This window comes from Sinocyclocheilus anshuiensis, unplaced genomic scaffold (assembly GCF_001515605.1).
Source record: "Sinocyclocheilus anshuiensis isolate Anshui unplaced genomic scaffold, SAMN03320099.WGS_v1.1 scaffold257, whole genome shotgun sequence".
NCBI lineage: Eukaryota > Metazoa > Chordata > Actinopteri > Cypriniformes > Cyprinidae > Sinocyclocheilus > Sinocyclocheilus anshuiensis.
In genome coordinates, this window is record NW_015539889.1 from 2,259,613 (window position 1) to 2,273,317 (window position 13,705).

General features: G+C 38.8%; 3 protein-coding genes across 3 annotated transcripts in view; 2 read left to right on the plus strand and 1 right to left on the minus strand.

The window, feature by feature from the left end:
* The window catches only part of LOC107685679 (host cell factor 1-like), a 5,953-nt gene extending 5,898 nt beyond the window's left edge, over nt 1–55 (plus strand). Inside the window, exon 10 of the mRNA XM_016482364.1 lies at nt 2–55. The gene's annotated coding sequence lies outside the window, so the exon portion shown is untranslated. The remainder of the gene's footprint in view (nt 1) is intronic.
* The window catches only part of LOC107685684 (host cell factor 1-like), a 29,122-nt gene extending 19,414 nt beyond the window's left edge, over nt 1–9,708 (plus strand). The window contains exons 12-28 of the mRNA XM_016482372.1: nt 479–697; nt 793–897; nt 995–1,211; nt 1,479–1,600; nt 1,691–1,823; nt 1,967–2,163; nt 3,041–3,899; nt 4,468–4,595; nt 4,787–5,119; nt 6,112–6,337; nt 6,444–6,716; nt 7,026–7,129; nt 7,216–7,353; nt 7,458–7,643; nt 8,020–8,317; nt 8,417–8,480; nt 8,944–9,708. Coding sequence (XP_016337858.1) covers nt 479–697; nt 793–897; nt 995–1,211; nt 1,479–1,600; nt 1,691–1,823; nt 1,967–2,163; nt 3,041–3,899; nt 4,468–4,595; nt 4,787–5,119; nt 6,112–6,337; nt 6,444–6,716; nt 7,026–7,129; nt 7,216–7,353; nt 7,458–7,643; nt 8,020–8,317; nt 8,417–8,480; nt 8,944–8,983 — 3,642 coding nt within the window. The 3' untranslated portion in view covers nt 8,984–9,708. The remainder of the gene's footprint in view (nt 1–478; nt 698–792; nt 898–994; nt 1,212–1,478; nt 1,601–1,690; nt 1,824–1,966; nt 2,164–3,040; nt 3,900–4,467; nt 4,596–4,786; nt 5,120–6,111; nt 6,338–6,443; nt 6,717–7,025; nt 7,130–7,215; nt 7,354–7,457; nt 7,644–8,019; nt 8,318–8,416; nt 8,481–8,943) is intronic.
* A 1,433-nt stretch (nt 9,709–11,141) lies between these two features.
* On the minus strand, nt 11,142–13,632 carry LOC107685683 (ras-related protein Rab-7a-like). The gene is made up of 5 exons (XM_016482371.1): nt 13,482–13,632; nt 12,556–12,682; nt 12,143–12,361; nt 11,938–12,063; nt 11,142–11,766 (listed from the first exon to the last, which is right to left on the minus strand). The coding sequence occupies exons 1-5, from the start codon at nt 13,538–13,540 to the stop codon at nt 11,692–11,694; spliced, it is 606 nt and encodes a 201-aa protein (XP_016337857.1). The 5' UTR covers nt 13,541–13,632; the 3' UTR covers nt 11,142–11,691.
* Between the last annotated feature and the right edge of the window lie 73 nt (nt 13,633–13,705).

The window sequence follows — 13,705 nt, forward strand, 5'->3', positions numbered from 1 at the left end:
AGATGAGTGGAATGGCAGCTTTGGCCGCAGCTGCTGCAGCCACACAGAAAATCCCTCCTTCCCCGGGAGCCACTGTTCTCAATGTGCCGGCTGGGGCCACAATTGTTAAAACGGTGGCTATGACACCTGGGTACACCACTCTCCCCAACACAGTTAAAGTGGCATCACCTGTGATGGTAATTATCTTAAGATTGTCACTGTGTGTAGTTCTTCATATTGCCTCTTGCCCCTTGGGCTTTATTTTTCATGTTGGGCCTATTTTGGTAACACTTGAATTAAAAAACAAAAGACTCCAAAACAGCAAAACTTAGATGGTTCCAGCTCTAAACTATGATTGGAGGAGCTGAATTCAAAACTTGCATTAGCCAGCATACACATGACTGTAAACGTATGTCAGCTGAATTACATATTTATGTGGAAAGCTATTTTGCAGTCTTGGCCAGCACTGGTTTAATGACTCACAATTATTTTGTCGTAGGTAAGCAACCCTGCCACTCGCATGCTGAAGACTGCGGCTGCACAGGTGGCCACTCCGACAGTGTCCAGTCCCACCACAGCTGCTCGGCCCATCATCACCGTGCACAAGTCTGGCACAGTTACCGTAGCCCAGCAGGCTCAGGTTGTGACCACGATGGTGGGCGGAGTCACCAAGACCATCACTCTTGTTAAGAGCCCACTTTCCATGGGAGGAAACCTGGTACAGTATTGTAAATTCTGGCATAGGAGAAATTAGAAAGGCATAGAATTGGCATAGATTTATTTATCTTTATTTATTTATTTATTTATTTTAAGATTTCCAACTTGGGCAAGATGATGTCAGTGGTACAGACCAAACCAATGCAGACAACTTCTGTGACTGGACAGGCCTCCTCCAACCCATTGACTCAAATTATACAGGTACATTAAACCTACAATATATAGTTAAATCTCTCAGACGCTCACACAAATTACAATTTGAAATAATCTTAACTTCAATGTCATTCTTATTCCATAGACAAAGGGTCCCCTCCCACCCGGCACCATTCTGAAACTGGTAACGTCTGCGGATGGAAAGCCAACCACCATAATTACCACCAGTCAAGCAAGTGGCACAGGAAACAAACCCACTATCTTGGGTATCAGTGGCATGTCCCCTACCACCACCACCAAACCAGGCACCACCACTATTATCAAAACAATCCCCATGTCTGCTCTACAGCAGGGAGCTGCAGGTAAAGAAATAAGCAATTTTGTCAAGAAGAGTCTTATTATTGTTAATATTGTTATTATTAACAATTATAATAATGATAATATTCATGTGTATATTTGTTATATTTGTGTATCATTAAATAACACATATTTATTATTTAAGTTATAGTTATGTGTTTATTATTATTATTATTATTATCAACGACTCTAAAAATAATAATGTGTGTGCAAAATAATATTATTTCAGGTGGCTTTGTTTGGGCTTAATGAGTGTCTGTTTTCTGTTGTAGGCGTAACTAGTAGTACAGGGGTGAAGAGCCCAATTACCTTCATCACCTCAAAGGTGATGACATCTGGAACAGGAACTCCTGGCAAAATCATTACAGCAGCTGGCCAGCAAGGCCTAACACAGGTATTTGGGTTCAGAATATATGGTGTGAAATGAAAAACATGATGCTGTTGAAGCGTTTTCTTACATGGGTTGTGTTTTTCCTATCTGAAGGTTGTTCTGAAGGGAGCTCCTGGTCAGCCTGGAACCATCCTTCGCACTTTGCCGATGGGAGGAGTGCGTCTCGTGTCTCCAGTATCTGGGGTCAAGCCAACTGTAACCACGCTGGTTGTCAAGGGAACAACTGGTGAGGATATGAACCTAGTAAAGTCAATAGTAATTGTTCATTGTTAAAAGACTGCATGGGTCTCTATGCCAAGTTTAATTCAGCAACCTCTATTATGAATGATTGAAGTATTTCCCTCTCGCTGTGTCTGTTCTCTTTCCAAGGTGTAACAACACTTGGCACAGTCACAGGAACCGTTTCTACCAGCTTAGCTGGAGGAAGCTTAGCCAGTGCCAACGCCACCCTGGCAACTCCCATCACCACTCTCGGCACAATTGCCACCCTCTCAAGCCAGGTCATTAATGCTACCGCTGTGTCAGCTGCCCAAAGCAACCTGAACACTGTCACCTCCACCATGCAGGTTAGAACCAGATAATCAGATGTTTTTTGTGTATAATTATTCCTTAAGTATTGCAGCCATTTTATATTTGGTTATTTGGTTAGTTTAGTTTTTTATTATGCAAGTATATTTTAAAGTTATATATTTGATAAATTGAATAATTTGAAATTATTTTTGTAATTAATTTTCTTCCCCTATAAACCACCATTTTTTTTGTCTTTTGTAGTAGTATTTATAAAAATAAAAAATCATTATAATTATGTATGCTATTGTTCGGTGCCTGAAAGGTTTAATGGTTTTAAAAGAAGTCTCTTATACTCAACAAGACTGCATTTATTTGATCAAAAATACAGTAAAAATGATAATATTATATATTAAAATTGAATTTATTTCTGTGATGGCAAAGCTGAATTTTCAGCAGCCATTACTTCAGTCTTCAGTGTCACATGATCCTTCAGAAATCATTCTATTATGATGATTTGGTGTTCAAAAAACATTTCTTGCTATCAGTGTTGAAAGCAGGTAATATTTTTGTGGGGACTGAAACATTTTTTTTCTATTATTTGAATAGAAAGTTCAAAAGCACAGCATTTATTGGAAATAGAAATCTTTTATAAGATTATAAAATGTCTTTACTGTCACTTTCTATCAATTTAATGTGTCCTCGGTGAATAAAATTATTAATTTCTTTAAATAAATCATACTGACTGAAAACTTTTGAACTGTAGTGTAATTTAATGGGTAATAAAACAAATAATTAAAACTTTATGCTAATGATATCAAAATATAAATTGACACAAAATTGTATTTAAAATGAACCGTTTTTCACAATATTCACTTAATTTACTGAAAAATATAACTAAATCTGTAGTCCCTAATCTTGTCATCCTTTCTTAAGCCCACCCAGGTGACTCTCATAACTACACCCAGTGGTGTGGAGGCTCAGCCTGTCCAAGATCTGCCTGTTTCCATTCTGGCCTCTCCCACCTCTGAGCAGCCCACCTCTACTGAGTCTGGTGCAGGCGATGCTTCTGGCAATGTTACTTTAGTGTGCTCCAACCCACCCTGTGAGACTCATGAGACGGGCACCACCAACACGGCCACCACAGCAACAGCAAATATGGGCACTGGACCAGCTGGCACAGTACAGAGAGTGTGCTCCAACCCGCCCTGCGAAACACATGAAACGGGTACAACAAACACTGCCACCACAGCATCTGCCAACATGGGCGCTGTAAAGAGGGTCTGCTCAAACCCACCATGTGAGACCCATGAAACGGGCACCACCAACACAGCAACCACAGCATCTTCAAATATGGGCACTGCTCCTGCTGGCACTGTCCAGAGGGTCTGCTCCAACCCACCCTGTGAGACCCACGAGACAGGCACCACCAACACGGCAACCACAGCGTCATCTAACATGGGCGGAAATCAGACAGGAACGGTGCAGAGGGTCTGTTCGAACCCACCTTGTGAAACCCACGAGACGGGCACCACCAACACGGCAACCACAGCGTCATCTAACATGGGCGGAAATCAGACAGGAACGGTGCAGAGGGTCTGCTCAAACCCACCTTGTGAAACCCACGAGACTGGCACCACCAACACGGCAACCACAGCGTCATCTAACATGGACGGGAATCAGACAGGAACGGTGCAGAGGGTCTGCTCGAACCCACCTTGTGAGACTCATGAGACGGGCACCACCAACACGGCAACCACTGCAACCTGCAGTATGGAGACAGATGAGGGAACAGGTACTCAAGATTTCCAGAAGATATTATAAATCTGCACATTTATAATATTTACAAATTCATTGGGTCTCATTCGCTAATATTTGTGTGGATTATTTTTATTTATACGCACAAGAATGAAAAAAAAATCCACCTAATTCACAAGAAGTGCATACGCACATTAATTTGTTCTTAACCTTGTTCTAATATTAATGACTGTGTGCCTGAGGCTAGTCATTTGCATAAAATGTCAATCTCCAAACATATCCACATTAGGGCTTTCCCAAGATGAAATATCTATGTATACAGTTTTTTCTCAACATTATAATTATAAGGTCACTCTAGAGTGTGTGAATTGTGTACGTGTGGTTTCAGTTGTTCCTACTTTTTTTTTTTTTTTTTTTCCCCGCCCCAGAATAAATTGTAGTACAAAAGTTGATGAATCATGATTTGTGAAAACGTTTGTACACAGATTTCATGCACAAAATTATACATACACAGTTAGTGAATGAGACCCAATATTATACTTTTTTCTTTTTTTCTTTTTATGTCTTTTAAAAGTTGATGGTAACAATTTATTTTGCACATTTAGCCCAACAGAGTGGTGAAGCATCAGAATCTACCACTAGTACAGAAAGCCTGCAGTCCACTGCAGCTCCCCAGAGCAGAGCCATTACCATAGTCACACAGGCCACACCTCTACCAGGACCAGCTGTTCCGGTGAGTGGCCTGTATTTTGAGATATAAACTTTGTGTAGTGTGAGACTTTGTATCCATTGGGAACTGATGCATACCATTACGGATGCTGAATGCGAGTGGTGGACTTCATATTGAAGGTGGTGGTGGAGGGTTGAAAAGAAAGAGGGATTCAGAACATCAGCAGTTTTTCTTTCTCTGTCTTTCTCCTGCAGTCTATCTCTTCAATCACGGAGTCGTCCTCAGAGGCCGGAGCTGAGCCGGTTGTTATGGAGAGCTCGGAGGCGGAGTCTTTGCAGGCAGAAGGCCAGGCTGAAGCGGAGGCAGTCGCAATGCAGGCAGAGTTTCAGACAGAGGAGGGGGCAGTAGCTATGCCCAGTGACTTCCAGGCAGAGGCAGTGGCCTTGCCAAGTGACTTCCAGGGAGAAGCCGTAGCGGTAGCCATGCAGGCAGCGAGCCAGGCGGAGGAAGGGGCAGTGCCCATGGAGCATGACGCTTCTAGCATGGCAGAGGGAGAAACGGCTCAGGAGCAGCTACCTACAGCAGAGGTACAGTCAGTTGTATTACTATATATATTAACTATACAATTATTAGTTAGTTTAGCAAATTAATACCAATATTTACTTTTGTTTTTGATTTTTGTTTTCATTTATTCATTTAGTGCTTAACTTTGAAAAATGAAAAATATAAATTTATTCTAGAGATAAATTGTGGTTTTATTTCAAATAAAATGTTCAGCAAACATTTCCAGCTATTATTGCAAATTAAATTCAGTTGGCTTTTTTCTAGGCTTGATTGTGTTTATGGGGTGCAGTCTAACATGTGCTAATGCTTCTTTTTTTAAAAAACTCATTATTTTTCACATAATTTACCTTTATTCCACACCGCTCTGTCCCTTCTCTGAGAAACGGGCTGATCTTTTCCTGTTTTTATGAAGCCCCGCCCTCAGAAATAGGCGATGGGCTCTGATTGGTTAGCTAGCCCAGTGTGTTGTGATTGGCTAAACCGCCTCTAGTGCGCAAACGTCCCGTCCCTCACCTCAGCGGCATGTGCTCCGGTTGTATTGTAAACAACGGCGTCGTTAATATCGCTTCTTAGTTTGAGCTCGATTGAGAAGCAGAGGCTATTATTGAAGCATCTCCGTTTGCATTGAACTTTCAGCTTCGTAACTTTGCAACATTACACACGAACTAACGTTAAAGAAGTGAAATCGCAATCAACCACCCCTTTAAATCAATTTTTCATATAATTTTTTTACAGTAGAATGTTTCAGCTATTATTGCAAATAAATTGGTGAATTCAAACTTATTTGCAAAAAATATTATTTTTAACTTTTTATAAAAAAATAAAAGAAATTAATAGAAATAAAAACATAACGTTAAAAAGTTGCCAAGTACCAAATATTAATATAGTTTTATATTTATAGGGATTATAAAAACAAGTGTTTTTTTTTAAGGTGTCAATTATCCAAATTCACTTAAAGTTCAGACTCCTGTTTCAAATGTCCTGTATTTTATTTATTTATTTATTTGTGGGGTAGATGGAGGGTGTAGAAGCGGCGTCAGCATCACAGGCCGTGGCACTGGCCTTGCCACCAGAGCTGATGTCAGATGGGCAACCCACAACGCTGATGGTGACTGGTCTGACCCCAGAGGAGCTGGCCGTCACGGCAGCCGCAGAGGCAGCGGCCCAGGCTGCAGCGACAGAGGAGGCCCAGGCCCTCGCCATTCAGGCTGTACTGCAAGCAGCACAGCAGGCTGTTATGAGTGAGTCACCATCATTAATCCACAAAATCCCAACCTATGACCTGCATATGTTCATATTAAATCCAAAGCTTGCAGTAGTTCATTTTGTGTCTTATTCCCCTATCAGGCTTGGGCTCAGGTGATGCCGGAGGAGACGACCAGCAGACCCACACCATACCCATCGTTCTGACCCAGCAGGAACTAGCTGCTTTGGTTCAGCAGCAACAGCAGCTCCAGGCAGCCCAGCAGCTAGCTGCTGCTCAGGCCGCACTGCCCACAGAGGGCTTGGCTCCGGCTGACAGCCTAAATGATCCCTCCTCAGAAAGCAATGGACATAACGAGATCGCTACCGCTGCCACAAGTACAGTAGTCGGACTGCTGCCTAGCACCTCAGCAGAGAGTATGTGTGAAGTTTCTTTTTACTTTTCAGTAGTATCGACTAAATTAGTTGTTCGATCCATTATTATAGTTGAATTATCAGTAACTTAATGTGCTTTAAAAAAGTAAATAAAAAAATGTAAGTCTAAAGCTCAAAAGTTCAGTCACATTTGCCATTGAAAGTGACTTGTGTGAGCTGTGCTTCTTACATCGCTACACTATTGACAATAGACAATGGGCTTTTTGCCAATGGAAAAACCTGCTTTCAGATAAAAACTTCACATTTATTTAAAAAATAAAACCATCAAGATTCTGTTTATTCTCTGTGTAGCCTTGGCTCCGTCCAGCACATTAGCACCTGCAGTGGTTGCCAGTCCAGCTAAAATGCAGGCAGCTGCAGCTCTGACTGAAGTGGCCAATGGTATTGTGGCTGTGGTAAGTTTCATGAGTAAAGAGTCACGGTAATATGCACTGAATGCGAAAGAATATTTTAAAATCCTGTTTTCTGTTTTTCCTCACAGAAACAAAACCCTCCCACTGTTACGGTCAAACCTCAAGTGAAGAAAGAAAACCAGTGGTTTGATGTTGGCATTGTCAAAGTGACCAATATGGTTGTAACACATTTCTACATGCCTGCAGATGACGCCGCTTATGTTGAGGTGAGCCACAATGAGATTCTCCTTCAAACAATATTTTAAGACCTTACTCCATTGCTTGTTTGTAAAAGTAAGTATACTGACAGAACTTGTGTATTATGTTGTAGGATGATTCTGGCACAATCCCTGACTACAGCCAGATGAAGAGGGTGGACCTTCAGCCCGGGACAGCCTACAAATTCCGTGTGGCGGGTATAAACACGTGTGGCCGCGGAGCCTTTTCTGAAATATCTGCTTTCAAGACCTGTTTGCCGGGCTTCCCAGGGGCACCGTGTGCCATAAAGATCAGCAAGGTACACCTCAAATCTTAATTTGCTCTTGATTACCTGTTGTTACATATGGTGTTATGATAAATAGAATGTTGTAAAAAAAATATATATATATATATATATATTTTTTAAAAGGAATTATATTAATTTTTTTACAAATATTAATTTTGACAGATATGCTTTTTTTTATTTTAAATACAGTAAAAACAGTATTGTAATTTTTTTTTAAAGATTTAAAATAAAAAATGTCAACTTTTTGACCAATTTAATGTGTCCTTCATGAATAAAAGTGTTAATTTCTTCGATGCAGTTGGATCAGCAGGATCTGTAATTGATGCAACAAGAAAATGAATCATTACACATATAAATGCATCCTCTCTTTACTTATTTCTCTCCTCAGAGTCCAGACGGTGCCCACCTTACATGGGAGCCTCCATCCGTGACATCAGGAAAGATCACGGAGTATTCTGTGTATTTGGCCATCCAGAGCAGCCAGACCACCGAGGCAAAACCCTTGGCCCCGGCCCAGCTTGCCTTCATGCGCGTTTACTGTGGGCCAAATCCCTCGTGCCTGGTCCAGTCCTCCATCTTGTCCAACGCCCATATAGACTATACCACCAAACCCGCCATCATCTTCCGCATCGCGGCACGCAACGAGAAAGGTTACGGCCCGGCTACACAAGTGCGATGGCTGCAAGGTAAAGGTTTTCTGGCTTTCTTTGGTGGAGAATATTTTCTGTTTCAGGCAGTGACAAGGTAGATTTTACAGTTGCTTTGTATTGCCTCTTGCTTTGTAGAGTCTAACAAAGATGGCCTTTCTGCAAAGCCTGCCCCAAAAAGAGCAGTTTCTTCACCAGATATGTGAGTGTCCATGTCTTCAGTATTACAGAAGTGCATATGATCAAAAATACAGTAATAATGTTAAATATTATTTCAATTTCAGATAACTGTTTTCAATTGTAATGCTTAATGTAATGTATATCTGTAATGGCAAAGCTGAACTTTCAGCAGCCATTACTTCTGTCTTCAGTGTCTCATGATCCTTCAGAAATCATTCTATTATGCTGATTTATTGCTCAAGAAATATTTCTTATTATCAGTGTTGCTGCTTAATATTATTATGGAAACTGTGATATTTTTTCAGGATTTATTTGAAATATAAATCTTTTATAACATTAGAAATGTCATTGTATAAATATAAATATTTAATCAGTTTAATGGATCCTTGCTAAATAAAAGTGTTAAAAAAAATGACTGTCCCCGAAATTTTAAACAGTAGCAGAATTATGGTTGAGTATTAAAATGCTTGTACATTTTATTACAGGAAAGGGATTGGTCAGAAGAAAGCAAGAATGGACCAGTGAGCCCCTCTCTCCGTTTGTCCTCCAAGACCAGAAAGACTTACACTATTCCTAATGCTCCATCCGGATTCAACACATCTTTAACTGTAACCATCCATCACAAACAGCACAAAATCAACAAGGAAATAGTGTTTAAGAATACAGTTACTAGGGAAATCTTTTTTTCTTGTTAGTAGTATGAATGGAGAAAAGCACATTGCATATTTTTGAGTATTTTTCAACATGCTTTGAGTGGGGGAAAAAAAAAAGCTTTTTCCATTGTAGAGTCTTCCTTTCTGCTCTCCCCCATTTCTTTCAATACATGTATCTTGCTTGAGTAAATTCAATCGCCAGTTTTAAGATATTTGTATCGTTTGATCTGTCAGCTGGGCTCAAATGAAGAAGCTCTCTTTTCTGCGATGGATTTCAGTGTGAAGTTTTAGTTCACGGTAAATGTGTGGACACGATTGTGATTGGAGATGAGTGATGTCATTTTCATGTGAGGGGAAACAAAGCAAGCACTTGTCCTCAGACAAGAGGGGATATTTTTCACTTGAATGGCTCAGTGAAGTAAGATCTGCATAAGGAATCGTTCTGGACTCCAGCCTCATGGTGAAGTCTGTGCACTTTTGCATTAAGCAGAAATAGAGGCAGAACTGCAGATAAAGACGTGGCCATGGAAGTACAATACCGGCAGGACAGGACTTTGCTAGAACTGAGATTTGCCATACAAACAAAACCAAAAAAAAAAAGGAAAAAATGCAAAACATCACAAAAAATTAGCAAGCGATGATGGAGAAGATCTTTTGTGTAGTTTATTTTTGTATTTTTAAAGCTTTTCTCCTGTGTGTATGTCTGTGTGCTTTTTGTTTTTATTTTTTATTTTTTTTACTCACTACTTTTATTTTTTTTTTTTTTGTTTTAAAAATTCTTGCCCATCCCCATTGCTTGAGGGATTTGTGGGAAGAAGGGCTTTTGGATGGGCCGGTCTCTTGTCAAGTAATTTTACAAAAGGAAAGCCATTGTATTTGTGCTTAAGTTGAGTGGTGATGTGCTACAACTGAAAAGGATGTAAATAAATGTAAACATCTGAAGGGCTTTTACTTTGTTTACTGCGTATTTCTACGCTTGTTTCCACTCTGTGTTTGTGTATGCCAAACCTTGAGATGTAAAAATCGTAAAACATTGTTTAACTTTTTTTTATTTTTATTTTTTTTTTATTCCTCACCTTACCAAACCGCCTTTTATTAGTAAACACTCAGCTTTTTCCCTTCGTCTGGCTTTTCCTCTTAACTTTTTCACAACATATCTTTGTAGACTTTTCTCTGCCCTAGATTGTGAAGGAAGTTGTCCATGTGAAGATGAATTTCTACTTTTTTTTTTTTTTCCCCTCCTCTGATTATCTGAGAGGTATGCAAACTAGATGTTCAGTGTATACCTGTATGTCTCCATGTGGGCGAGGATGGCTGTACTCGCTCTTGGTGAAAGCCAAGTTTGGATTCGACTGTAATATAGTTCATTCATAATGCAAGAAGTGAAGATGATATCCTGGCCTTTTATATATTTACCTGTACAACGTTTTTACATGTTGGTCATCTCCTGATTGCCTTTTTTGTCTTGACTTATAAAAGAAACAGAAATATATAAACTGTCTCCCTGAATAATTTTGACAAATTTCTTTTAGATTCATGTAGCATATCTTGAGAGTTCGTTCCACCCATAGTGTCTTCCAGAATTGTAGTGAATTCGAGTAGCTATATTTGATTATACTCTTTTCAGAAAGCTAAATAGATAAGGCAGTTAACTCGTTTGCATTTAATATGGAGATATTTCTGCCGAAATAAAGGCATAAAATATATACAAAAATAATGTCCCAGCATAGTATTCATATGACATAGGCTAGTTCATGAGCTTTTATTTTCATATAAAAGTCTTTTACACATCAAACAAGATCAGTGTTATTTTTTGTTTTGTTTTAGTTTTTAATGAAAATATTCTTTAAATCATGTTTGTTTTGTCATTTATTTTAATTAATTTTACACAGACTAAATTGGCTAATTTTAGTAGAGGAAAAGTGTAGTAGTTTTATATATATATATATATAAACAAAAATGTGAAAAAATTCACAATGTGATTTACAAACAATCATATACTTCCTAAAAAAAACTTATTTGGGGCATTATTACTGTTGAGGTGTTATTTTTTTATTATCGTTTTCATCGGTAGCGTGTTTTAAAATAGTCTAATTATTGTCATGATGTGAATTTTCACCTCGTCTTTATTGCTGACAAAAAAAAAAAAAACCTTTGTCAGCAAACACCTTTCATCAGTGAAATTACTGATTCCATAGATTAAAGGCCCATTCACACCAAGAATAATAACTAAACTATATTAGCCTCCACACCAATGGACGAAAACGTTGTTTATTATAATCATGCACTGTAGTTGTCGTCTGCCTCTTTCAAAAAAATCAAGCTCTCTAAAGCTGGGTGGATTCTGATTGGCTCAATATCATTATCGTTCATCAGCTGGAAAAAAAAAAACGTTTTTTAAAAGTGGTTCCAACGAAAATGTTCTTCTGTGTAGTTATTGTTATAGCTGTTGTGGACTTCACTTTATCAGAACTAGAACGTTTCTAGTTCTAGTTATAATAATCGTCACCCTTGGTGTGAATGGGCCTTAACATTGAACAGTAGCACAGGAGTTTGTTCTTGCTTCAGCAATAGCATTTTTTATTTAGCGGCTTCTCTTGTTGTTTCTGTATAATCTGGATGTCTTCTCCATTCTCCACATTCTCCACTTTTGAGCTGTAGAGAGTGCGACACAAACAACTATAACTTAATACTGCAGCTTTTTTGGTCAAGCTTTGTATTAAATGTTCCGTTAGGCGGCCTGACTAGCGTCTCTGATCAAAAACTGAATTAAATATTTGTTAGAATCCTGATTTAGTCTTGGTTATACAGAATGCTTGAAGTCACAAACTGCAAGGCCGCTCGTGCCGCACTGTGAAAGGTCGCGTCCACGCCAATGTCTTCCTTGGCACTACATTCAAAATATTCAGCTCCGATTTCACTGCACCACTGCTGGGCCTTGTTAGGGGACACCTGTCAGTCAAATCCTGCTATCAGTTATTAAGCAAAGTCACTGGATCTTTTAGCTCATAATTCAATGGAGATGACTAACCTCACGATAATCCAAGTCAATTTTATTGCCGAGCACTATGAAAGGGAATGCAGAGGGGTCCGAAGGACATGCCTGCACCAGGAACTCTTTCTTCCAGACTTCTAGTGCATCAAAGGAGATGGACGAGGTAACATCAAACACTAGGAGGCAGCAGTGAGCTCCACGATATAGTGTGGTACCCAGGGAGTGAAACCTCTCTGTTCCTGCAGTGTCCCAGATCTGGTGCAAAAACAGCTGAGTATTGCATGACACAATTTGTAGAGCCCTATTCGGTCAGTTGAGATGTAACCCATGTTATTGTGATGAAAACTATATGTGGATCCTGTGTATGACATGAAGTGAATGATTTTCTAAGTTTGCTTTTATTTTTAAAAACAGTTGGTTTAACATAAATGAATGTAAATGTATCTCACCTGAAGAATTGCTGATCTTTTATCAATAGTGATTTCTTTAGTAAGGAAATCTACCCCAATTGTGGCACGATACAAATTAGTAAAGCGATGGTCGACAAACCGGGTCATAAATGAAGATTTTCCCACTCTGTTCAAACAAAAGGAAACGGAAAACTAAATGACCAGAGAATTAACTGGTAAATTAACTACCTACAGGGCATTAACACTGAGTTACAGAACCAGCTTCCTCTGTAAATATGCCAAACTTCTAGAAACACAAGCAGCTGTTGAGGTTTTTCTTGTTTAGAGAGTAACACTGCTTTTAGGTTTTTTCTGTACTTCCTTGTTTTTGTTTAACAGTACAATGTTCTTTGTTTTTGGGGTCACACATACACTGGTATTCAAAAGTTTGCAATCACTTTTGAAACGTTTTTAAAACAAAATTATTTTGTACATCAATGTAGCATCTAATTGATCAAAAATACAACGAAAAACACTAATAGGTTAAATCAGAATAACTGTTTTAAATAAGTATTTATTTATTATGATTTTTTTTTAAACATTATCATTTCTTTATGATGGACAAGCTCTATATTTTTTAGCAGTCATTACTCCATACATATACTTTATTCTGTAATCCTTTAAAAAAGAATTGAAACTTATTTACAGTATTTTTAAATCAATATTATGCAACCTTGGTGAATAAAAGTATCACACTTTCAGAAACATCAAAATTAAAGTGATAGTGATACCATATAGTCATACCAAACGTTTGAATGGTAGCATTAATGTCTTTGTTGTTCTTGCAAAAGTAGCTATTCTGGACTATAATAGGATACTGGAAAAGTTGTTCATAATGCCTTTTATGTGAATTGCACGTGGGTCTCCATGTCCATGCTTCACTAGTATTTACAATACTTTCAATACTTTCTAAGACAGACACTCACCCAGAGTTTCCGATAAGAATGACTTTCAAGTGTGGTGTGCATGTGCTCCACTGCGTCATGATAAAAATAACCAAAGCTGTCTTCAATGAAAAGAGGTCATGAAGGAACTCATCTCGGTCATCACTTCTGTATTTCAGACTGTAATGTCCTGTTCGTATCACGGATCCATTAAAAAATATGGCAAAATAGGTAATGGTTAACCACCTTAGCCGTGTAAGGTAAAC

Coding starts and splice junctions, on each gene's coding strand:
- LOC107685683 (XM_016482371.1), bottom strand. CDS start 13,540: ATGACGCAGTGGAGCACATGCACACCACACTTGAAAGTCATTCTTATC. Junction 12,683..13,481: donor ATTCTTATCGGAAACTCTGG/GTGAGTGTCTGT, acceptor TTGTTTGAACAG/AGTGGGAAAATCTTCATTTA. Junction 12,362..12,555: donor AAAGATCAGCAATTCTTCAG/GTGAGATACATT, acceptor TTTTTGCACCAG/ATCTGGGACACTGCAGGAAC.